This window comes from Phyllobates terribilis, unplaced genomic scaffold (assembly GCF_046119375.1).
Source record: "Phyllobates terribilis strain yellow unplaced genomic scaffold, ASM4611937v1 Scaffold_5__5_contigs__length_657084704, whole genome shotgun sequence".
NCBI lineage: Eukaryota > Metazoa > Chordata > Amphibia > Anura > Dendrobatidae > Phyllobates > Phyllobates terribilis.
The window spans coordinates 498,104,837-498,131,288 of NW_027362765.1; the positions used below are offsets into that span (position 1 = coordinate 498,104,837).

The window sequence follows — 26,452 nt, forward strand, 5'->3', positions numbered from 1 at the left end:
TGCGCGGGCAGTGTGATGGTATGCGCCGACGTGTGCGCGCGCACAGCCTGTTTTCCGCGTTACGTCACGTGACAGGTCTTGCCTGCCTCCTGCTTGTTCCGTCGTCCGCTCCGAATCGGTGCTATAGTGGCCCCAGGCCGGAGCGGCCAGATAGCGGAATAGAGGTCCGCGTCTCGGAAGGGAATGGAGCGCGGTGACAGCTGAGAGAGGGCCGATACCGTTAGACGACACGGCGACACGCGGGGGCCAGGTGCGGGCAGACTCCCCCGGTGATGGCCTCCGGGTGTCGGTGACACGCCCGGACGCCTGTAAGGAGGACTGCGGCCTGGGAGCTCAGGCTCTGCACGGTACTTCGGCTCCTCCTTCCTCCGTGCACACAGGCGGAGACTGCTGCTGGTGGAGGATGTCGGGCCGCCGCTGTGCCGGGGCCTCTGGCTCCGCTGCAGTCAACGGAGACACCGGAGGAAGCGGGGAGCCGGCCCGCGAGCTGTTCGAGGCCTGCAGGAACGGGGACGTGGAGCGGGTGAGGAAGCTGGTGACGGCCGACAACGTGAACAGCAGGGACATCGCGGGCAGGAAATCCACCCCCCTGCACTTCGCTGCAGGTAAAAGGACCGGGGGCGTGTATATAAGGGGGACACACACGGGGGAGCGTATATGAGGGGAGGGGGACGCGTGGGGGGAGGGGGAGGGGGCGCAGAGTGTATATGGGGGACACACACGGGGGAGCGTATGTGGGGGGAGGGGGTGCAGAGTGTATATGGGGGACACACACGGGGGGAGCGTATATGTGGGGAGGGGGACACACACGGGGGAGCGTATATGAGGGGAGGGGCCGCGTAGGGGGAGGGGGCGCAGAGTGTATATGGGGGACACACACGGGGGAGCGTATGTGGGGGGAGGGGGAGGGGGCGCAGAGTGTATATGGGGGACACACGGGGGGAGCGTATATGAGGGGAGGGGGACACACACGGGGGGAGCGTATATGAGGGGAGGGGGCCGCGTGGGGGGAGGGGGAGGGGGCGCAGAGTGTATATGGGGGACACACACGGGGGGAGCGTATATGTGGGGAGGGGGACACACACGGGGGAGCGTATATGAGGGGAGGGGGCCGCGTGGGGGGAGGGGGAGGGGGCGCAGAGTGTATATGGGGGACACACACGGGGGGAGCGTATATGTGGGGAGGGGGACGCGTGGGGGGAGGGGGCGCAGAGTGTATAAGGGGGACACACATGGGGGGAGCGTATATAAGGGGAGGGGGACGCGTGGGGGGAGCGTATATGAGGGGAGGGGGCGTGGGGGACACGGGGGTGTATATGGGGGACATAGGGGGGGTGTATATGGGGGGAGGAGGACACGGGGGGAGTGTATATGGGGGAGGGGGACACGGGGGTGGGGAGTGTATATAGGGAATTGTGTGTAATAGGGTATGACATGGGAAAGTACAAATGCGGTGGTGGTGGCACATGGAACTACAAAAATCAGGCCTTGAATTGTTGACTTTCATATAGTGTTCCTAATTTCCCAAACGTGTGTGACGAATATGTGGGTGGAGAAGTATTTATGAGGAATGATATGGGGGATGTATATATATGGGGGGTATGACGGGAGTATACTGTACTGTATATATATGTGTGTGTGTGTGTATGTATATGTATTTGGGGCTCTTGGGATTATGGTGGGGACTTAATCTGAGAAGGATACAGTATATGGGGGGAAATAGAGGCGGAGCGTGTGTATGTAAGCTGGAGGGGGGATAAGGCTGACTATTTTCACAACTGAGAAGAGATGTTTGGGGTTAGGACATGTCACTTCCTGCAGACTCGCCTGTCACCCTCGCATTAGGCCTGGGCTGCACATTACAGCAGTGTGCTCCTATTAAGTGCTTGTTAACAGATGCGATTGGCAGTTTGTCAACAGAAATCGGGTTGCCCTGGGCAGCAGTGTAAAGTGAGGTTTCACCTTTATATCCATTTAATAATATTCTCAGCCAGATCTTTTCCCAGGAAGCTGGGTGACATCTGTAATAGAAGCTGCAGGCATAGGTGTGTGACTGTGCACTTGGCTTTTCCCAAAATCCAGCCTACGGTTTTGGCTGTGCACGGACCCATTCCTGACATTTGGGCTTCTCTTAAACCTGCTGTACATTGCTGTGTCAGTGAGGCATACTGTCCGTTCAGATGTAATGGCTGCTATGGGCTGTGTTTCATCGTTCGTGTTCTTTGCTTTTCGATAACAAAAATGTTCCCTGCAGCTCTGTTTCTACTATTAAATGAGCAGAGAAGTCAATGAAGAATTTCAGGTTTTGTTGAAATCCATTGAAACTGTTATGTCTATCCTTAGGGTAATAATATTTAATTAAATTGATTACTAATTACTAAACTGCTGTAGATGTTGGCATCATTTTAATAAAGGTGTGGGGGTGGGGTGGCTGATTCTAATACAAATCCTAAAATCTGTTCTTATGTAGTAGGGTTGAAAACAGATGTAGGTCCATCAAGATCAGCAGCGTTCTTTTCTGGGTTTGTAAATACCGTATTTTTCGGACTATAAGGCTGTGTGCCCACGTATCATTTTTCAAGCGTATATGCTGCGGAATTTCCGCAGCGTAAACGCTTGAAAAACGCATGTATATCCGCACCCCATGGTCCCCAATGGGATTCCGCAAGTTCTATGCACATGCTGCGGATTTTTCCGCAGCGTTTATGCCGCGTTCAAAAATCCGCAGCATGTCATTTAATTTTGCGTTTCCGCAAGCGGAATTGCCTTTGTCCAATGCATAAAAAACGCAAGGCAATTCCGCATGTGGAAAACGCGTGATAAACGCGCGAAAAATGCGCGATAAACGCGTGCGGAATTCCGCATGCGTTTTTCCGGGAGAGGACTTGCATTTATGCAGCAGAAATTTTCTGCTTCATAAATGCAACGTGGGCACATAGCCTAAGAAGCACCGGACCATAAGACGCACCTAGGTTTTAGAGGAGGAAAAAAATAAATAAATAAAAAATTAAGCAAAAAATGTGGTCATGATGCACTTTTAAGGGGGGGGGGGGGGTCTTCTGCTGACACTGGTATAGGGGTAATATCTCCCAAGTCTGACAATATCCCCCATCCTGGTATATATATGCCCCCCCCCCCTTCCTTTTATACGTTTTCCCCGTCCCCATCCTGGTATGCATGGCACCCCTCATCCCTGTCCTGGTATGCATGGCACCCCTCATCGCTGTCCTGGTATGCATGGCACCCCTCATCCCTGTCCTGGTATGCATGGCACCCCTCATCCCTGTCCTGGTATGCATGGCACCCCTCATCCCTGTCCTGGTATGCATGGCACCCCTCATCCCTGTCCTGGTATGCATGGCACCCCTCATCCCTGTCCTGGTATGCATGGCACCCCTCATCCCTGTCCTGGTATGCATGGCACCCCTCATCCCCCATCATGCTGCACATAAAAAAAAAATAAACACTCCTACTCATCTCTCTTCTCTCCTCCAGCGCTGCGTCCTGTCTGCCTGCACTGATCTCTCCATGTGAGCCGCGCATGACATCACTGCCATGCGCGGCTCACAAGGAGAGATCAGCTGCCGGAAGTCACTGCTCCCCACGCCGGGTCTGTGTGTGCGGGGAGCAGTGACTTCACTCTCCTTCATAACCGGCGCACAGCGGAGCCGCGCTGCGGCTGCTGCTGCCGGCTATCTCCTGTGCCCGCTCATTAAAGGGCATGAATATTCACACCCTCCCCATGCCTATGGGCGTGGAGAGAGGTTGAATATTCATACCCTTTAACAGCGGGCACAGGCGATTCCGGCAGTAGCGGCAGCGCTGTGGCTCCGCTGTGTGCCGCTATTAAGGAGCATGAATATTCAGTGCTCCCCACGCCCAATGGGCGTGGGGAGCAGTGAATATTCATTTTCTTTAGCAGCGGGGACAGTGTAGGCTGCAGCGGGCGGCTGCTGCCTCCTGTGCCCCGCTCCTCCACAGCTCCCCCCACAACCCATATATATATACCCCCCCCAACATTCGGACTATAAGACTCACCCCCCATTTTCCTCCAAAATTTTGGAGGAAAAAAGTGCGTCTTATAGTCCGAAAAATACGGCAAGTTTAAAATCATTACCTGGGTGGTTTTAGAAGAATCGTGCGGGGCTGTGGAGTGGGTAAGCCAAAACTCCAACTCCTCAATTTCCATGAATCCAACTTCGACTCCCTCATACATGGCTCATGTTTAAGGCTGTGTGCCCACGATGCTTTTTTCAAGCGTTTTTGCTGCGGAATTTCCGCAGTGGAAACGCTTGGTAATACGTGCCCCATGGTCCCCAATGAAAATCTACATGTTCTGTGCACATGCTGTGGAATTTTCCGCAGCGGATTTTCTGTGCGGAAAAATCCGCAGCATGTCCATTATTTGTGCGTTTCCGCATGCGGATTTGACTACTCAATGCATTTGAAAAACGCAAGTCAAATCCGCATGCGTTTTTACTGCCAAGGACATGCAGAAATGCTGCGGAAATTTTCTGCTTCAATTCTGCATCGTGGGCACATAGCCTCAGTGATAAATTTACTGTACCACAGATTCATCTCAGCTAAAAGTCTAGACCCTTAGATCAGGAATAGGACAGACATTTATAGGACATTTCATAACTTTCCCAAATTCTTATGAAAAAATATTCCCCACAAACTGCATTGAACTACTGTACCCAATTTATTATATATTTTAGGAGTCGGAGTTGGTCCATTTTATACTGACCTGACTCCACAAAATGGGCTCCGACTCCACAGCCCTGGAATCGTGCATCATAAGATTCACAGTGTTGCCAAATAGTTGTAAACACAGTGTAAACCTGACACATTTGTAGACATTCATTGCATTTGAGACTACATTGATATTTGGGGAACGTTCAAAACTTTCTTTTTAAGCAAAATCCATTCCAAAATCTGCTTAAAAAACCTTTGCCCTCAGCTATAGCCAGGCTCTCAATTCAGTTGTCTGGGTCAAAACTCCTTCTATTAGGGGCTGTGCACACGTTGCAGATTTGTCACAAAACCTGAAACCTTGTTTCCTGATGCCAGCAAAGTGAATGAGAATCCTGAAGTCTCATGCAAACTTTGCTTATTTGTGACTTGCAAGTTTGGAGCAGATTTAGACCTGCAGGATGTCAAGTTTTTCAGTGTTTTTGCTGCAGATTTCACCCAGTACTAATGAGTCGGGAAAAATCTGCACCAAAACCACTCTTTTTTCCTGCCAAGAAATGCAGAAATTTCAGCGCCAAATACTTTACGTGTGCACATAATCTTACCGTCCTTTTAGCCATTTATAGATATCTTGGCTGCATTTGTGTTCGACCACCACATGCTTCATTTTGATGTGAAAATCTGAGTTAAATCCGACTTTTAAACAGACCCTTTAGGGAGTGAACATCTGCATTGGGAGCTCAGTTGCACATATTTATAAAAAAAAAATAAAAAATAACACGCTTTCTTTGGGAAATGGATGGAAATCAATGAACTCCGTAATTTATTGTTGTCGGAGTCTTAGTTATAAAGTGCAGGCAAATAGAGATGGCTTGCAGATGGTGGATTGCTCAGTAATCCAACTGTGCAATGTGAGTTTTTATGACTAAGGAAAATGAAGCTTTGCAGACAAAAGTGGTTATGGCAATAAAGCAATTAATAGCTAATAATAGTTGTAGCTGTGTATTCAGTCATTGCCCACTGTAAGTGATGTAGGCCTTAATTACATTAGGCAATTTATCTCCAAATGAAATGTTTCCCATTGCCCAGCTAATTGGGGCATTTGTTCCAGTAGTGTGGTCTGTGGTCATACACTTTGGACTGGTCCAAACGGCCTGAAAGACGCCCCTAGTGAACGCTGGAGCCGTCGTGTTTACAATGAGACTGATTGGGAGTGAACGTTATACAATCAGCCTGTATAAACGGGTCTTTATGTGTATTGGGTTCTTACCGCTGGGAGGTTGCTGTGTCCTACACCTCTGGCTTTGTGATACTTTACTGAAGTGTCATTTTACAATAGAGGTAAATGCTTCTTTAAAATTAGCTGTGAAGACTTTGATTCTAAGGATGATTGATTAGACTTGGATATGAATCTGTTTTTCATGGGATGTAGTTGTCTCCCTATACCCATCACAAGGTATCACCTCTCTATATAACCAGCGTTTTTAACCATATCTGACTTTTGAAGTGTTTTTAATGGCCAAAGCAATGATCTTGGACTAGATTGGTATATATGGCTTGCTATGAAGAAGGCTAACAATGGGATTTTTTTATACTTAATCAGTTCCCATTAGGAATACGCTACAACTAACTGCTGTGAAACTTGTACCAACTGCTATCCGAGTTAGTCTTGGTTCAGTATACCCTTCATTGCATGCAGATGTTTTGAGCCCATTAAGTGCCCTTCCCAAAGAGCAAAAAATAAGAGGGCAAGCTGAAACATCACTTGTTCATGAGATTTGACTTTAAAGGAAGTTAGAGTATTGTGTGACCTGACCACTTTTGTCCTAGTCTCTATGATTCAGGTTTTGTTGCTGGCTATGTTAGGTGCCAGCCACAACCAGGGCTGTGGAGTCAGTAAGCCAAACCTCCGACTCCCTCATACATGGCTCATGTTTTAGTGATAAATTTACTGTAGCACAGATTCATCTCAGCTAAAAGTCTAGACCCTGAGATCAGGAATAGGACAGACATTTATAGGACACTTCATAACTTTCCCAAATTCTTATGAAAAAATATTCCCCACAAACTGCATTGAACTACTGCACCCAATTTATTATATATTTTAGTAGTCGGTCCATTTTATACCGACTCCGACTCCACAGCCCTGGCCATAACATACTGGGTTCAGGCAAACCAGAAAAGGAGCAGATTCAACCCATTAATCAGTAGTTTGAAAGGGTGCATTGACGGAAGAGATGGGTCTGATTTTTGAAAGCGTTTTTCTTAAATGAAACAATATCATCTTCACATTGGATAACGTACTGATTGCTTGGAGTCTGACTGCTGGAAGCTGCTGGTGACTGGTCCTGAGGATGTGGCTCAGTGGTTAGCAGCACTGTAGCTTTACAGCACTGGGGTCCTGGATTCAGATCCAACCTAGGACAACATCTGTAAGGAGTTTGTGTGGGTTACCTCCCAAACTCCTAAGACATACTGATGGGGAATTTAGATTGTGAGCCCCAATGGGGACAGTGATCATGTCTGTAAAGCTCTGTGGAACTATTGTTGCTAGATATATAAACGAATAAATGTGCCATCAATATGTGCATGCTTAATGGTTTAATTTAGTCCTGAACAAATCTACCAAGAAACTGTACTAAAAGTTAACATCTGGCAGAGATGCTAGATGCTTTTTTTCCCCCAAAAAATTATATTTTGATCAATAAGGTGTAAAATGACCCTGTTTTGTACAAGGCTAAAAAATGAATAAGTAGAATTAGCCTATGTGCCATGAATTGATGCTGTGACCCCCCCCCCCTCCCTAATCTTACAGTAACTGGTGCCCCCTGTTTGCCCCAGTCACAGGCAGGGCTTGTTCCCCACCCACAGTTGTACCATCTGCTGACAAGTTATCTTCTGTTAGTCAAGTGAATATAGATCTCTGTTCATTTACTCACAGACCACTAAAATCAATAGCCATGATTTTATTTCTTTGTACAAAGGACTGTTTCAGTTTATTGTTTCTCATTGATTTTTCTAGGTTTTTTTTTTTTATATTCCCTCTTGGATTATCCTTTCACCCTGTTAGCTGTTCTGTACCAAGTAACCGATTTAGTATGTTATTACAGTGTACAAGATTGTAATACATTGTGCATATTCATTTAGATGTGGAAGAGGTGATTTAGAATGACATCAGGGCTCTAGAGTTCGGCTATGTTCACACGTTGCGTTTTTTTTTCTGCGGGCAAAACATGCTCTCTTGGCAGTAAAGAAGCTGCATACAAAAGCAGGTTTTGCTGTTGTCTCTTGTGCATAGTAAAAAAAAAAAAAAAGTTTAATGCCACCCCCCCCCCAAAAAAAAACGATGCAACTTCCTTAGGTATTTACACCAAAAACGCAACGAAATGTGATACCTGCGTTTTTACACTTACTCATTGCTTTCTATGGGAGAAAAAATGCTGAAAGTGACATGCTGCAGATTGCAGAAACGCAGCCGTTTTCCAAATCAGTCAGGAAAAAAGTCAATATGTGTATGCATGAAATGTCTGAAATCTCATAGCTTTTGCTGGTACTGTAAAACACAGCTTAAAAGTTGCATAAAAAAACTCAACATGTGAACATAGCCTTCACAATGATCCTGGACCTGAAGTAAATAAAATAAAAGCTCCTGTTGTGCATTAACACCTGGAGGAGGCACTGCGTTCTGCCAGATATGGCCGCACCAGGGAGAAGCTTTGTTTTTTATCGCTTACTTTTGGGCTACAGTGTATTGGAAAACTATTTTAATGGACAGGGACAGATGAAGACCAAACCATTTTGAAATTGTGTTTTAGACTGGGTGCCCACGTAGCGTTTTTCAAGCGTTTATGCTGCGGAATTTCCACAGCCTAAACGCTTGTGAAACGCTAGGTAATCTGCACCCCATGGTCCCCAAGGGCATTCCGCATGTTCTATGCACATGCTGCGGATTTTTCCGCAGCGTTTATGCTGCGTACAAAAATCTGCAGCATGTCAATTAATTTTGCGGAAGCGCGGCGGAACTCCCGCCATTGACTTGCATTGAAACGCATAGAAACCGCGACTGTACATTTGTACAAGCGACTTCTATGCGTCTCTATGTGCGGATGGTACCCAGTTCTGGAGGAGAGGAGACTCTCATCCAGACCTGGGTACCATTGTACCTGTAAAAAAAGAATAAAATAACAAATAAAGTTTATACTTACCTGTCCGGCGTCATCTCTCTGAATGCCGGCATCGCTTGAGGACCTGCGGTGACGTCACAGTCATGTGACCGCAGGCCCTTCACCGCTCTGTCTCGCGATATGCCGGCAGCCGGGAACCAGACAGGAACGAGCGCTGCTGCACACACCGGGGCCTCGGGGGTGAGTATAGGTTTATTTGTTTTCATTTTTACGGTTCACACTGTATAAATCCATGCCGTTTGCATGGATTTATACAGTGTGACCTAGTTGTCAAGCACTTTCCAAGTGATGCTATCGCCTGGAAAGTGCTTGTCAATCTGCATGCGGAAACACATGTGGATCCGCATGTATTCTGCAGGAAAAACACATGCACAATCTGCATGCGTTTTTTCTGCCAGGGAGATGCAGAAATGCTGCAGAAATTTTCTGCTTCATTTCTGCATCGTGGGCACATAACCTTAGATGTAGATTTTATTTTTTTTGTGTCGATGTGATTATGGTGTTGCTAAATTTTAATAGCTATTGTATAATAAAAAGAATTGTTTGTTTGCGCCGTATTCTGAGAGCCGTAACTTTAATTTTCCTGCTAACGAAACTGCGAGAGGACTTTGTTGCAAGATGTGCAATAGTTTTGATTGCTATCCAATATGACTTTGACCCCTTCACGCCACGGCCAATGTCCGTGTTTTGTTTTTTCGTTGCCTTCTTCCAAGAGCAATAACTATTTTACTTTTCCGCCCACATAGCCATATGAGAGCTTGTTTTTTGTGGGATAAGTTGTACTTTTGAATGACACCATTCATTTTATCATATGATGCACTTGAAAGTGGGAAAAAATTCTGAGTGTGTTGAAATTGAAAAAAAAGTGCAATTACATTAATTGTTTTTTAGTTTTTTTATTTACCATGTAAAGATTGAAACTGATCTGGCCAGATAGTTCTCCAAGTCAGTTTGAAGCGTGTGTGTGAGATAGATATATACAGATATAGATGTTTATTTGAATACTTAAGAAAATTTTATATATATATATTACATACACCTTCCCACCTGCTTGGTTTCCATCTATCTACGCCTTTCCCTGGCAGAACTGTCCATTAAAGAAGAGGGGGGTGCAGATGGATGCTGACAGTCCCTATAACTGGGGTTAAACTGCCAGGGTCCAAATTCTCTGATCCCACCTGTTAACAGCTGAGGGACATCTGTGGCGTACAGCCATCACCCACTTACAGATAGAGCAGACGCATTTCCTGCACTTTCTCTGCTCTATACATTTTCATTATTTGGCACTAACTACATAGAGCCAGTGCCATTAAATGCAGTGCAAAGTGTTGAAGGTGTTAATATACCACATATTTGCTCTTATACTATACTAGATGGGCACCCTCACTGCTTAGACGCATTGCAAGCAGTGTTGACAGAAGCCTGATATCACTGGGCACAAATATCAAGTGGTGGCTGAAGTGGCGTATAGCACGTCATCGCTAATCACTCACTTCACTCTCTGGCAAACAAATCTGGGTTTGGTAATTACCAACGTGATGCAAGTGCCAATGTAAACTTTGGTGGGAGAGGAATAATAGCCTGGGGCTGTTTAATGTTTGGCATGAGACCGTAATCCCCTATCACTGGAAATAAGTTATTGTGTACAATGATAACTTAGAGCATTTTGTGGCACTTGGTTGGTAGACATACTTGTCTCTGCATTGTGGCTTAGTGGTTGTGTAAACCTCAGATATAACCTGTGTTCTGGTCCTAGTGATCAGGGCTTTCCCCTCTGGGTAAATTAGATGGGTGCTGCATGGTGGGGGCCTGTGGTAGTGGGACCTTCCATGGTTTTTTGTCCATGCAAGGTGGATAAAGCCATGTATTTGTTGAGTAATGTAACATATTTTAATCATCTTTAACCACATTTCATACTTTTAAATATAGCAAAATATTAAGTGTTTTTTTTTTTCTTACATTCCAGGATTTGGACGCAAAGATGTTGTGGAGTATTTACTGCAGAGTGGTGCCAATGTCCACGCTCGTGACGACGGTGGTCTTATTCCGCTCCACAATGCCTGCTCTTTTGGTCATGCTGAAGTTGTCAATCTCCTGTTGAGACATGGCGCTGATCCAAATGCCCGTGACAATTGGAATTATACCCCTCTCCATGAGGCCGCCATTAAAGGCAAAATAGATGTCTGCATAGGTATGCTAATCTCACTCTAGTACCACAGGGTAAAGGGTGAATTCCCAGCCGCAGATTTTAACACAAATGCCTGTTATGATTTTCCTTTAAATCTAATATTGTACATTGGAAAATATAGATGCTATAGTATGAATAAAGACAAGTTTGCATTAATAAAAACTTGGGTAGAATTTATATAATTTCCCCATGACTGGAATTGCAAATATTTTAATTATCCACAAATAAAATATAAGAAGTATGATTCTATAATATAATATCAAACCATCCAACAAGCTCATTATACATATTTTCTTCTTGTGTTCATAGTGCTGCTTCAGCATGGAGCAGATCCAACTATCCGCAATACAGACAGCCGGACAGCTTTGGATTTGTCGGACCCATCGGCAAAAGCAGTGCTGACAGGTAATAGTTTCAAGTGACTTGAGTGTCTTAATTTGCAGATTATGTCCGCTGATCTTCAGTCTTGCAAGTCAGGGGTCATTTGTAATCTGTTTAGAGTGCTTAAAGGCATCTTGGCAGCTGGTTTTCACCTCCTAAAGTGCCACCGCTCTCTGTTACTTCACCATTAGTATTTTAAGGACCCCCCTATACTTTAGACAGCTGTCAGCTCTCAGCCAAACCAATCTTTCAGCTATCTTTCCCCACTCGCGCATACAGCAGAGCGATCATACCTGTGTTCTCTATGAGAGAGCTGCTACCCAAAACAGTCTGAAATTGGACATAACTGATCCTTATCTCCTCATGACATCATGTTATGGGGCCACAATACGCATTAGACTGTCAGTCAAATTTGGCTTTTATCGGAGAGTTCATCCAATGTTAGTGTAATGTCTATGGGTGGCTTAATGGGGTAGATCGAAGCACAAATTAATTTAATTTTCATTCTAAATGCCTGTCTATTTAATCTCATCAAATCTATTTTCTAATATACTGTAAAGTCCCTAACTACACTACACTTTATTTTTTATTTTTTACTACTTCCTTTTTGGTGACACTTCTTTTGAGTATCCCAGTGCATGCTGGGATACTCGAAAAAGCGTCATTAGGGGGTCGAGGCTGTGGTCACTGCCACAGCCTCTGCCCCCACCCTGAAGTGTCATCAGTGACCTTTGTTTCAGGGGCTGGGCTAGTCCCTGCTCTGCTGAAAATGCTTCGGTTTTCAATTCCGACGGATACTCCATTATTAGCAATATGCACAGTGACAGTGTGCTGTATTAGCGACTCTGATAAGAAGTAAGGAGCCAGCAACAGAGCGCACGGTCAGTGTATGTTGTAAGACGAATACGCAGCTTGCAGAGACCATCGGCACCCCACCAAAAAGTGACGTCACTGCACGCTGGGTAATCCTACAATGTGCACTGACAGTCCGCTCTGTTGCCTGCTCATTGCACAATGGCAAGAATATACTGTGCATCTGTCGTAATTGACAACTGATGCATGCTCAGTAGAGCAGGGACTAGCCCAGCCCCTGAAATGGATGACGCTTCCGTTCAAGAAGGGGGCAGGGGCTGCGGCATGCACTGGGATTCTCAAACTAAGCGTTATCAAAAAGGAAGTAATAGATAAGAAAAAGCCATTCGGTAGTGTAGTTAGGGAAGGATGTGGACTTTTTGAGTAAAGTATATTAGAAAATGGATTAGATTTTGGCATTAAATAGATATTAATTTTCACTATAAATGTCTGTGTTTTGGACCACCCCTTTAAAGATTCTTTCATATTCTAATCATGCTTTCATATGTAATAGCAGGATTGATTTAAAAAAAGGCTTTTAAGCCAAAGTGAAACTAGCTCTACTTGCCGTAACGTAATCCACTGACTGTGCACCAGACATCTCCATCCTCTCAGAATTTCTCATGCAGTTACACCCACATTCACTGCACAGTTGACAACGACACTTGAACATGATTTCGGATGGGCGTGACATGGCACTCAAGGACTCAATTAAGGCAGATTGGGTGGGTTTTGGGTATGGCCACTCTTCACTATTTTATCGAGGAGCTCCACCTTCTTGTAGATACTCTACATATGATTTTTTTTTCTTTAACCCCTTTACAGCTGTATTAGTACGCACAGGCTGTAATCCCCCGGTTCAGTGAGGGCTCCGGCGCTGAGCCCGCACTGAACCGGGCACATGTCAGCTGATTATTACAGCTGACATGTGCCCGCAACAGCCGCGGGTGGAATTGCGATCCACCCGTGGCTGTTAACATGTTAAATGCCGCTGTCAATCTCTGACAGCGGCATTTAACAGCGCCGCTCCGGAAGCGCGTCACTTACCCCGCCCATCGGTGACCCCTTCACATGATCCCGGGTCACCGATGGGTGGGCATGGCAACCCAGGGTCTGCAGCAGATGCCTGTGGTTGTCATGAGCTGGTCGCTATGAGCGCCACCTAGTGGTCGGCGCTCATAGCACAGGACCATTTCTGCTACGTACAGGTGATCTGCTGATCATCTGTATGTAGCAGAGGCGATCGGACAGTTGCTGCTTCTAGTTTTCTATGAAGACTATAGAAGCAAGCAAAGAGTGAAAAAAAAAATTACCCCCCTTTTGCCCCATTCAAAATAAAATAATAAAAAAAAACTACATACACATATTTGCTATCGCCGCGTTCAGAATCGCCCGATCTATCGCAAAATTGCAATAATGGGCGATCAAAACATCGGATCTACCCAAAATGTTATCAATAAAAACTTCAGCTCGGTGCACAAAAAATAAGCCCTCAACCGGCCCCAGATTCCGAAAAATGGAGACGCTACAGGTCTTAGAAAATGGCACTATATATATATATATTTTTTTTTTTTACCAAATTTTGGAATTTTTTTCACCACTTAAATAAAAAAGAACCTATACATGTTTGGTGTCTACGAACTCGTAATGACCTGGAAAATAATAATGGCAAGTCAGTTTTAGCATTCAGTGAATGTGGTAAAAAAATAAATAAAAAACTGGTATTGCACTTTTTTTTGCAATTTCACCGCACTTGGAATTTTTTTCCCGTACACGATATGGTAAAACTAGTAATGGCGTTGAAAAGTACAATTCGTCCCGCAAAAAATAAGCCCTCACACTGCCATATTGACCAAAAAATAAAAATGCTATGGCTCTGGGAACAAGGGGAGCAAAAAACGCTACCCAGTGTTCGGGCTGCATGAATCAGCCATCCTATTCCATTTTATCAATCCTCTTCCTACTGTTACATATCAGGACACCTTTTGAATGAAAAAAGAGGTGAATTTACAGGCAGTAGTTGTGGTTTAGCAGGAAATACCTCTCAGGTGAAATGTACACTTTAATGGGCTTTTTTGTTGTATGTTGTAAGATTTGAAATAAATATTGTAATATATGCAGTATTTTCCGTAAAGTAAATTACAGTCATGGCCACCAGTCAGAAGTTGCAGCAACTATTACCATTCTGATAAGATAAAACTACATTTGACTTCACCTCTTTTGGAAGTTATTTTAAATAAAAAATAGGCTTACACTGTGGCATTGGCCAGAGTTACATTACAGGGAACCTGCCAGCCCATTGTTTACATATGGAAATAGTGCTAGATGCTAGTCCCCCCCCCCCCAATAAAACAATGCCTTTTTTTCTTTTTTTTCTGTCACCCATGACGGCACGACGAGAGAGGGGATCCGCCCTTCAAGGACAGGAAACCTTCAAGATAAAAAGGGCGGCGCCACTCCCCGCTTCAGTGGTTTCCTGTCCTTGATGGGGGACCTTCCTTCCCGTCGGGCGCAAGGATGACAGAATCAGGATCGTCTTACCGGGGCCGGTCGGGTTTGGCAGGGCACAGTCTCTGCTGCGGCCGGTCCCGTGTATCCTGGAAGCGCCGCGGGGGGCGCCAACATGTGGTCTCCCCGCGTGCGGGCGGTGGTTTTGCGGCACCTGCGCAGCATGGTGGCCGGCAACCCCGCGTCCCGGATGTGACGTCACGGGGCACGACGGAAGATGACGAAACCGGAAGTCGCGCCCCGATGACGCGCGCCGGGACCTCCTGAACCCCGGCGGGGGCGGTACCGGAAGCTGCGGGGACGCCGGCGGTGATCTCCCTGGCACAATGAGGTACTTAAGGGTAGATCACCGGCCAGGCAGCGGCGCAGTGCAGCGTAATGGCCTCACAGCAGCCCTCCCCACCACATCAGCAGCAAGAGCAGACCATGCTGCAGCAGCACGAGGAGACGGAGCAGCCTCGGCGCCAGAGGCGTACCCAGGAGCAGCGTCCAGCGCAGAGTAGGAGCAGTGGACGTTCTGGGACATGCAGCGCCAAGGATTCCAGATCCAGCCGGCATAGCTCCAGCAGGGTTGATGATTCCGCGGTCTCCAGAGGAGAAGTATCGGATACCGTCCTGCTTCCCATTCCGGTACCTTGTCTTTATCTACTGGGTGGTGAGTGAGCTACATGAAAGTCGACGTATTAATGTAGACTTTTTCTGTTTTGTCTCTCTCTCTCTCCCTCTCCTTCCTCCGGTAATGGGCAGGATGTCCCTAAGAAGTGTAAAGAGAAGTCCAAACATAGAGTATGTGCCCTGTGTGAATGGGGCCTAACGAGTGATTGGCCCAAGAGGTTATGCCAGTCCTCTATTGAAGAGACAATTGCGGAGGAAGCCCCAACTTTTTCTTCAAATTTAAGGACTTTGATTAGGTCTGAGGTAGAGAGATCGTTAAAATCCCTTTCCCAACCATCCCAGGCCCATAGAGCAAAAACTCCACCCCCACTTTCAGAATCTGAGTCCGACGAGGGAATGTTGGATGACTCCACTGACTCTTCCTCCTCGGATAGCGGAGCAGGGCCAGGTCATTGTTTTCCCCTGGAAAGTGTGGATGGCTTAGTTAAAGCCGTCAGATCCACAATGGGGTTGGTTGACCAGAAAACAAAGAAGTCAGTGCAGGATATTATGTTTGGCACCTTGGATCACAAGAGACAACGAGTTTTTCCTGTTAATGATAAGGTGCAGGGTCTTATCAGGAAAGAGTGGGATAGGCCGGATAAAAAGGGCCCTTTCCTTCCTCCTTCAAAAGGAAATATCCGTTTAGTGAGGAGGATACCGCTTCCTGGAGTAAGGCCCCGAAGCTGGATGTGGCAGTATTCAAAGCTTCTAGGAGATCTTCCCTCCCTTTTGAGGACTCGGGGATGCTGAGAGACCCGCTGGACCGGAAGGTAGATACCTTCCTTAAGGGTACTTGGGAGTCGGCGGCGGGGGCATTGAAGCCAGCCATAGCGGCAACTTGTACAGCGAGGTCCCTTATGGTATGGTTGGATAGGTTGGAGGACCAGATTAAAAACAATGAGTCACAGGACTCCATTCTGGCCTCTCTGCCGGTATTGAAGGGAGCGGCGGCCGCCTTACCAGACGCCTCGGCAGATTCCGCCAGACTAGCGGCAAGATCTGCGGCCCTGTCTAACGCCGGTCGTAGAGCGGTCTGGCTGAAGTGTTGCCCAGGGGACATACAGGCAAAAGGAAGACTATGCTCTCTTCATTGTGAGGGGGATTTTCTGTTTGGTACCTCTCTGGACTCAATCCTAGAGAAAGCGGGGTACAGTAAGAAAGGGTTCCCTAAGCCTTCCATCCCATCCTTCAAGCAGTCCTTTCGGAGGAAGAAATTTGGCCGCAGGAGGGCGTCCGGGGAACAACCTAGATGGGAGGATCGTTCCAGGAAAGGGAAAGGATTTTTGTTCGGCGGGCCCTCCCAGGATAGTCGCAAGCCGCCGAAGTGACACTCTATCCCAGGTGGGGGGGAGGCTCTCTCTCTTCCTTCCAGCCTGGGAAAAGATCTCTTCCAGCAGGTGGATCCTCAACTTAGTGAAATCAGGACTAAAGCTAGAGTTTCGGAGGAATCCACCAAACAAGTTTATTCTGACTGCCCTAAGATCCTCTCTACCAGAACAACGGGCACTAGAGGAAGAAATATCAGTTCTCCTACAAAAGAATGTCCTGCTAGAGGTGTCTCCACAAGAAGAAAGAGGGGGGTTTTATTCCCCCTTATTCCTTATAAAAAAGCCGGACAAGTCATACAGAGTCATCCTCAATCTGAGAAGGCTAAATGCATTCAAGATGGAGACAATAAAATCAGCTATAACCCTTCTATTTCCCGGCTGCTACATGGCAGTATTGGACCTAAAGGACGCATACCATCATGTGCTGATCCATCGCAATTTTCAGAAATACCTCAGGGTAGCCGTAAATATGCAGGGAATTATCAAGCACTTCCAATACAGAGCGCTTCCCTTTGGACTGGCAGTGGCGCCCCGCATATTCACAAAACTGATAGCGTAGGTTACAGCCCATCTCAGGGAGGAAGACAGACTGGTCATTCCGTATCTGGACGACTTCCTGATAGTGGGCAGAACATACGATCACTGTCTGGGCCAGGTCGATGCACCAGGTATGCACCATCTTAAAAGACTTGGGATGGTGTTTAAACCTAGAAAAATCCAAATTGATCCCTCTCACTACTCAGATCTTTTTGGGCCTTACGCTGGATTCGATTCGGCAAGAATGCCGCCTCCCCGACCAAAAGAGGGAGAAAATAGAGTCTAGTGTCAGCAGCAATAGCGGACCCAGTCATGACTCTCAGGGGGGCAATGTCTCTGTTGGGATCCCTCACCTCCTGCATCCCCGCGGTACCCTGGGCCCAATATCATTCAAGAGAGTTTCAATGGGACCTACTAAGAAACGAAGTGATCCTGAGGGGACATCTAGAAAGCAGGCTAATTCTCCCCCCTGAATGTGATTCAGTCTCTGTATTGGTGGTTGGAGACAAGCACGTTCCAGACAGGCGTTTCTTGGGTTCCCCAATTCACCAGGGGGATTACTACAGACGCCAGCCCCAGGGGGTGGGGGGCGCACTTGGACAACCGCCCGATACAGTGAACTTGGTCTACTAGGAGGTCATCACGTGAAGATTCTGTCCGACAACCTGGTTGCGGTGGCTTATGTGAACCATCAGGGGGGAACCCGTTCAAGGTCACTAATGCAGGTTGCGGGGAGAATATTTTCTCTGGTAGAGGGCAAAGTTCTCTCGTTAAGGGCCCTTCATATCAGAGGAGATGACAACATGAAGGCAGACTTTCTAAGTCGCAGGCCATTATTACAGGGAGAATGGGCTTTAAAATCTCTCGATCTTCCGCCAGCTAGTAGCCATGTGGGGGTCTCCAGAGGTCGACCTGTTTGCAACCCGTCAGAACAGCAAGGCAAAGAAGTTCTGCTCGCTGAATCCCTTAGAGAACCCGCTAGTAGTAGACGCCTTCCAGTGCAGGTGGGATTTCAGTCTGGCCTATGCCTTTCCCCCAACGTGCCTAATTCCAGCGGTGTTGAGGAAAATTCGGGAGGATCAGGCTCTAGTGGTCCTCATAGCCCCCTTCTGGCCCAAGAGGCCGTGGTTTTTCTGGCTAAGAAACATGTCCATCATGAACCCCTGGATTCTTCCAGAGATTCCCGACCTTCTTGCTCAAGGGCCTATATTCCATCCTCAGGTGAAAGGATTGCACTTAGCGGCCTGGAACTTGAGAGGTCGTTGCTAGAAGGTCGGGGTTTCTCATCAAATTTAGTCACTACTCTTCTAAAGAGTAGGAAGCCAATCACTACCAAGATTTACAGTAGAGTCTGGAAGAAGTTTTTGTCGTCATCTCAGGGAGTTTCCCTGGGGGGGGGGGAGGGTTCCCATTACAGCCATTTTAGAGTTTCTCCAAAAGGGGCTAGAAAAGGGTCTAGCGGTGAGCACCTTAAAGGTCCAAATCTCTGCCTTGGGAGCCTTACACCGTTATAATCTGGCTGGTAACAAGTGGATTTCCAGGTTCGTGAGGGCATGCAGTAGAGCCAATCCAGTCCCTACAGTAAGGGTCCCTTCTTGGGATTTAAACTTGGTGCTAAACGCATTAACAGGTTCTCCCTTTGAGCCCCTTAGCTTAGGGTCCATAAAACTACTTACCCTAAAAACAATACTTCTGGTGGCCTTAACATCAGCACGGAGGGTTAGTGAGTTACAGGCTTTGTCGGCAGATCCACCTTTTACTCTAGTACTAGACGATATGGTAGTTTTGAGACCAGACCCTGCATACCTACCTAAAGTGGTTTCTAGGTTTCATATGTCTCAGGAGATAACCCTACCATCCTTCTGTCCTGAACCCAAAAATAGCAAGGAGGAAAGGTTTCATACCTTGGATGTCAGGAGATGCCTTATACATTATTTAGCATCCACAAGCTCATGGAGGAAGGATAGGTCTCTCTTTATCTCCTTCCAGGGCTCCCGAAAGGGATTGAGGGTCTCAAAAGGCACTCTGTCAAGGTGGATCCGGGAAGCCATTGCGAGGGCCTACACGGGGTCAGGCAGAGATACCCCTGACAATTTGAAAGCCCACTCTACTCGGGGCATGGCTGCTTCCTGGGCAGAAAGGGCGGATGTGCCCATTGAGCAAATATGTAAGGCGGCCACATGGTCATCTCCGTCCACTTTCTATAATCACTATAGACTTGACCTTTCTGCCTCCTCTGATCTCACATTTGGGAGAAAGGTTCTGCAGGCTGTGGTCCCTCCCTCACATACTTAGTTCTCTGTAATTCTCTCGTGCCGTCATGGGTGACAGAAAAACACGTATATTACTTACCGGTAATGTGTTTTTTCGGAACCCATGACTGCACCTTTATATTCCCTCCCTGTCACTGTGGTGTACACCTTCCGGTGGGTGGGTGTTGAGTGTTCACATGGGTGAAATTCGTTATAGTTATTAAAATTATGTGCTCTAACCGGAGAGTCCTCTCATGCTCTGTAATCCACTGAAGCGGGGAGTGGCGCCGCCCTTTTTATCTTGAAAGTTTCCTGTCCTTGAAGGGCGGATCCCCTCTCTCGTTGTGCCGTCATGAGTTCCGAAAAAACACATTACCGGTAAGTAATATACATGTTTTTTATTTTTTTCCCATTGATACTCGATGTGCCAGTCATGAGAAATCTAGTGTAGAAGCCAAATAAAAATCGGACTGGATGGCCTCTTCAGGCCCAGTGATGACCCCGGTGCACTCTAAGCCTGATCTGCATATAGCTTCTACGCCAGATCTCTCATTGCCGGCACATCTCATCTCTACAAAATAAAATAATTTTAACTGGGGAACAAGCGCCATACCACTGTTTCTATATGTGAAAGCTTGGTGACGGGTTACATTTACGTTACTGTCCTGAGCAGGGCTGTGGAGTCAGTAAGCCAAACCTTCGACGACTCAATTTCCATGACACCGACTCCACGACTCCCTCATAGATGGCTCATGTTTAAGTGATAAATTTACTGTAGCACAGATTCATCTCAGCTAAAAGTCTAGACCCTTAGATCAGGAATAGGACATTTCATAACTTTATGAAAAATTATTCCCCATAAACTACATTGAATTACTGTACCAAATTTTAGGAGTCGGTCCATTTTATTCCGACTCCACAGCCCTGGTCCTGAAATATAGTGCTTATTGATTATAACAATTATGTCTTTATTTTTTGGTTCATTTTTTTTATAATTTTTTTTTTTTTTTTTAGGGGAATACAAGAAAGACGAGCTGTTGGAAAGTGCTAGGTGTGTAAGCTTGCATGATTTATTCAGAATGAATACCCACTTTCTATATACACTCCTAGAATAATCAGCCTATTAGCTAGGGCTTTTCCCTGAACCACAGGGGTGAGCCATTAACTAAAGATGTTGTCTACTACTTTTACATTGATGGCCTATCCTTAGGACAAGGTCATCAATGTCTGATCGCCCAGAGCCTGACACCCGGCACCCCTGCCGATCAGCTGTTATCTGTGGCGGCAGGCAAATGTGCAGTACCCTGCGGCGGTCACTACAAGTAGACCGCCAGCTCCTCAAGTAAGTACTTCCGGCTGGCGGCCGCAGACATCGATGACAGCTGATCGTCAGGGGTGCTGGGTGTCGGACCCCAACCGATCAGACATTGATGACCTATCTTAAGGATAGGCCATCAATGTAAACGTAGTGGACAACCTCTTTAAAAACTCTATATGAATGGCTGCCTGTGGACACCGCTACAGGCTCCGTTTCAGACAAGCCAAAATAAGGATATAGGTCTGGGCCCAACAGCTAGTGTAATACCCCGAATACCCATGAACTGCATCATAAAGATTTATAGTTCTGTAATTAGACCCACCATAATGTCTGGAGTTGGGCATACTCTTCCAAAAATGCGGCCTTATTACACTTATGCGAAACTGTCCAAGGGAAATAAGATCAAAATAACTTCACTTTGCAAATTCATCTGTTTACTGGGGTCTCCGTAGATAGTGGCATCTTTGTTAATAGTGTTGTCTATGATACACTGCCACTGACTTTTTTTTCCCTCAATCTTTTTTCTAAAACTTTGTTTTTGTAGAAGTGGAAATGATGAGAAAATGATGTCTCTGCTGACGCCCCTTAATGTTAACTCCCATGCCAGCGATGGAAGAAAGGTAATGGTTTATACATTATCACTGATGTCTCTAGTTATTGCACTGCCATCTGCAGCCAAATCTCAGGATGTTTATACATACATGCATTAGATAAAGATTTTACACTTTTTTTTTTCTTTTTTTTTTTTTTTTTTGCAGTCAACCCCGCTTCATTTAGCTGCTGGCTACAATCGTGTCAAAATCGTACAGCTGTTACTTCAGCACGGAGCAGATGTACACGCCAAGGATAAAGGGTAGGGGCTCACTCATTACTACTTATTGGGGTTCTTATCCAGGCACGATAGTTATAGTCTGGGATTTGTTATCAAATGTTGTTCCTTATTACATTTTGGATGCTATAATTTACATCTTTTTTTGTTATTTCTAATAATTTTATAATGGCACATGCTGTAACTAGCCATTGTCAGATGATAAATGGTATTAAAATGGTTATTCTACCAAAAATATTACTAAGAAATGTCAATATCATTTGAAGAGAAGTAATTCATTGGTTTAAAATTATTGCTTTTGATTGCACAAATTGTCCACTACTGGGACAACCCCTTCTCATACTCCACGTTTTGGCCCCGATTTAAAATAAAAAAAATATTAATTTTCACGTGCCATCACCATTCCTGCGGTGTCGGCACTCATTCTCCCTGACGCCGCTATCCCTGCCTTCATACGAATTGAATGAACGATCATGAAGAGGACGGCAGGGCTGCGCTACTCTCGCTTCCTCTTCATGTTGAATTCATTCAAAGGCGGGGACAGTGATGCCAGGGCTGATTGGGCGCAAGGCTCATGTGTCATAACAACCGCACGAGAGCCCCGGGAGAATGAGTGCCGACACCGCTGGAACGGTGCCGGCACGGGAAGGGAGTATGACCTTTTTTATTTTATCAGGGCCAAACATTTAGATCAAGACGGGGTTGTCCTAGTAGTGGAAAACCCCTTTTAAAGGACATTCCAATCTCCAAGCTCCTATCCCAACATTTAGTAGGTGTAATAATATTAGCAAATACCTCCAATTGCAAATGTAGTATAGTTTTTAAGATTCACTATGTCGCTTACCACATGTGCAGGGCATTGCAGTAGCTTAGGTATCTATGGTTATGACCACTAACAGCTAACTAAGTAACTGTCACTTTGAGTGGTAGCAACCATGGATACCTAAGCTACTGCAATGCCCTGCACATGTGGTAAGCGACACAGCGAGTCTTAAAAACTATACTACAGTTGCAATTGGAGGTATTTGCTAATATTATTATTACACCTACTACATATTGGGATATGATCTTGGAGATGGGAACACCCCTTTAATCAGTTGCCATTAGGAATACACTACAAGTAACCAGGGCTGTGGAGTCGGAGTCGTGGAGTCGGAGCCCATTTTGGTGCAATCGGTATAAAATGGACCAACTCCGACTCCTAAAATATATAATAAATTGGGTACAGTATTTCAATGTAGTTTGTGGGGAATATTTTTTCATAAGAATTTAGGAAAGTTATGAAATGTCCTATAAATGTCTGTCCTATTCCTGATCTAAGGGTCTAGACTTTTAGCTGAGATGAAGCTGGGCTACAGTAAATTTATCACTTAAACATGAGCCATGTATGAGGGAGTCGTGGAGTTGGAGTTGGTGTCATGGAAATTGAGGAGGTTTGGCTTACCGACTCCACAGCCCTGCTAGTAACTGCTGTGAAACTTGTACCAACTGCTATCCGAGTTAGTCTTGGTTCAGTAAATGTCTATACCCTTCATTGCATGCAGATGTTTTGCCCCCATTAAGTGCCCTTCCCAAAGAGCAAAAAATAAGAGGGCAAGCTGAAACTTAGCTTGTTCATGAGGTATAATATTATTTAAAGGGAATCTGTCACCTCTTTGGAGTTATCAGACCTCTAATATGGCCATACAGGTTATAGAAATGTAAATCTATACATACCTGTATGGCCCATATTACAAGTCTAATTGCAGAGAAATCCGTCTTTCTAGGCTTGGTGTCCGGGGGACGGCAAGAAATGCCCACCTATATGCCTAATTTAAATATTCCCCCTACCCGGAGGAAAAAAGGGCCTACAGCTATAGGCGCATGCGCGGGATGTTCAGCTCTAGACTGCACGTCACAGAGCCCTGTGCCATGCAGGGGAGGGGGGAATATTTAAATTAAGCGTATTGGCGAGCATTTCTTGGCGTCAAGCCTAGAAAAACGGATTGCATAAAAAGATTTCTCTGCAATCAGACCTGAATATGGGCCATACAGGTATGTATAGATTTACATTTCTATCACCTGTATACCCATATTAGAGGTCTGATAACTCCAAAGGGGTGACAGGTTCCCTTTAAATTATAATAATGGTTTATAGGGTAAAATCAAAAGATTATTCTGTATTCACGTGGATGGCAGCTCTTGAGCTCCAGCCTGGCTTTCATTGTTCTATGTAGAACTATACTGGTACAAATCTAATGTTTTTGCAAAATTCCTCTGCGTTTTTTTATCAAGATCATGGTAATTCTGGCAAAATTGCAAGATTTTGCTGTGATTATGGCAAACTTTTCATTTTCCATTGGACTATGTGACTTAGTAGCTGCATGTGGGAGGCTCCAATGGCTTTTAGAGCTGTTAGATGTTTTGCCAACCCTGAGGGTATAAAAAGGTAGATCTTCCTATTAACACTATCAGTTGTTATAAAAACCATTGAAAAACATCTGTATACAGGATGTCATTGAAAGCAGACTAGTCAAGGCTTAGGCATCTTTAGCAAGAAATGACTGAGAAATTAGTGTCTAGACTAGATTTCTTGGCAGATCTAAGATTACAATTTATTTTTTTTTAATTCTCAGGGTTCATATTCCCACATTTAGCTAGTGATGGATACATCTCCTTTTTTGCTGCTTCCAAAAGTGCAATAATCTGTTAGATTCATAAATAAGTTGTCAAGTTGCCATTTAGTGATGGACGGCGCGATCTCTCTGCTAACATAATGGGAATTGTTCACATCTTCCCTGATAGTTCCTTTATAAAAAGATTCTCTTCAGCTTCATCTTTGCATGTGGTTCACTGCTGCTATTGGATCACAGAATAAATTTGACATTTGGTTAGCACTGCGGCCTCATGTCAATCACCTAGTATAGGGGCGGAGTCAGGCTGCGGATGGAGCTGGGAGCGAAGCAGTGCATGTGCTCTGTCCCGCCCAGAGCACTTCCAGCCTCATTTACATAACACTTCTAAAGTCAGTTTCTCTACAATGGAGCAAGGTTTTTATTTTCTAAAGATGTTAATTCACTTTTGTTCTTGTAACATACACTCATGTAAGTGGTTTGAGGGGCTAGAATGAGCTGAGTTTTACCCTTTCATATGTAATAATGGAAACCCCCTTTAATATCGTAACCAAGTTGCATCATATACTTCATCTGAAATCTTGCCTCATTGCTATCCAGCTTGAACAAAATATACCCCTTGTAGACACAGATAATTTGAGCATCTTGTAGTGAACACGACATGTATGGACTAAGAATGTGCCGTGTTTCGTGCTGATTATAGGGATACAGGACCACCCTTTTTCCCACAGGGAGCTCCGATTGGGGTCAGCTGTAAATGTGTGATGTCCCTGTAGAAATGGACACCGCAGCTAATTTCACCATCTGTTTATTTCAGCATTTTCTGAAATGATTGTAGTTTAACACAAACTTTACACATGAATAAAGATTAGGGCTTCGTGGTTAGGAGTATGAAATGGCAGAAAATATTAGTGTTACAGACAACTTGTACTATGAGAGAATACATCACTTGTCTCTGGAAAGTGCAGCATTACAATTGTTGTATGCATTTAATTGTACTATGCTCAGACCATTCTTTGTTTCTCTGCTTTTTATAGGGATTTGGTGCCTCTTCACAATGCTTGTTCGTACGGCCACTATGAAGTGACAGAACTTCTTGTTAAGGTAAAGGTGATTTATTGTTTGTTACATTAAGGCAAGGGTGGGCAACCATTTTCTACAGAGGGCCATTTGATTATTTCGACAATATATCGGGGGCCGTATCAACTTAAAAATGATCCTGCTATATTTGATCAGGTAATTACCTCCCCCCTAATGTGATAGCTGGAGCTGCTTCTTTTAGGTGAGACTGATGTTAGGTGGTGTTGAGGATGTCGCTACTCGGAACTGATTTTCCAGGTTTGCGTCAGTCTGGAGCGCAGTTGACTCTTTACAAGTTTTGTAAAGAACAGCTTGCAGCCATAAAGTGCTCCGAACACAGAGATACAGTGGGTATGGAAAGTATTCAGACCCCTTTAAATTTTTCACTGTTTCATTGCAGCCATTTGGTAAATTCTAAAAAGTTCATTTTTTTTCTCATTAAAGTACACTCTGCACCCCATCTTGACTGAAAAAAAAAAACAGAAATGTAGAAATTTTTGCAAATTTATTAAAAAAGCAAAATATCACATGGTCATAAGTATTCAGACCCTTTGCTCAGTATTGAGTAGAAGCCCCCTTTTGAGCTAGTACAGCCATGAGTCTTCTTGGGAATCATGCAACAAGTTTTTCACACTTGGATTTGGGGATCCTCTGCCATTGCAGATCCTCTCCAGTTCATGTTGGATGGTGAACAGCAATTTTCAGGTCTCTCTAGAGATGCTCAATTGGGTTTAGGTCAGGGCTCTGGCTGGGCCAGTCAACAATGGTCAAGAGCTGTTCTGAAGTAGGAGATACTGAGCCTCTAGCATATGCATCACAGAGGAGACGCTGAAGCATGTACATCACGTAGGAGACTGGGGCTGGAGCTTATACATTTCATAAGAGACGCTGGGGCTGGAGCATCACATAGGAGATGCTGGGGCTGCTGTCTTTAATGGAAAGGGAGTGCAGCACTCGCTGACACCTCCTGCAAAGTACGTCCTAATACTGGCCAGGATCAGGGTATAATCCTTCATTGCATGCGCTGCAGTGTT

The 26,452-nt window shown here is 45.4% G+C and overlaps 1 protein-coding gene across 2 annotated transcripts in view; it reads left to right on the forward strand.

The window, feature by feature from the left end:
- Positions 1 to 21: 21 nt before the first annotated feature.
- The window catches only part of TNKS2 (tankyrase 2), a 68,647-nt gene continuing 42,216 nt past the window's right edge, over positions 22 to 26,452 (forward strand). For both annotated transcript variants that reach the window (XM_073685560.1, XM_073685561.1), the window contains exons 1-7: positions 22 to 605; positions 10,843 to 11,067; positions 11,374 to 11,469; positions 20,594 to 20,630; positions 21,442 to 21,517; positions 21,656 to 21,750; positions 25,376 to 25,442. In XM_073685560.1, the coding sequence (XP_073541661.1) occupies positions 404 to 605; positions 10,843 to 11,067; positions 11,374 to 11,469; positions 20,594 to 20,630; positions 21,442 to 21,517; positions 21,656 to 21,750; positions 25,376 to 25,442 (798 nt within the window). In that variant the 5' untranslated portion in view covers positions 22 to 403. The remainder of the gene's footprint in view (positions 606 to 10,842; positions 11,068 to 11,373; positions 11,470 to 20,593; positions 20,631 to 21,441; positions 21,518 to 21,655; positions 21,751 to 25,375; positions 25,443 to 26,452) is intronic.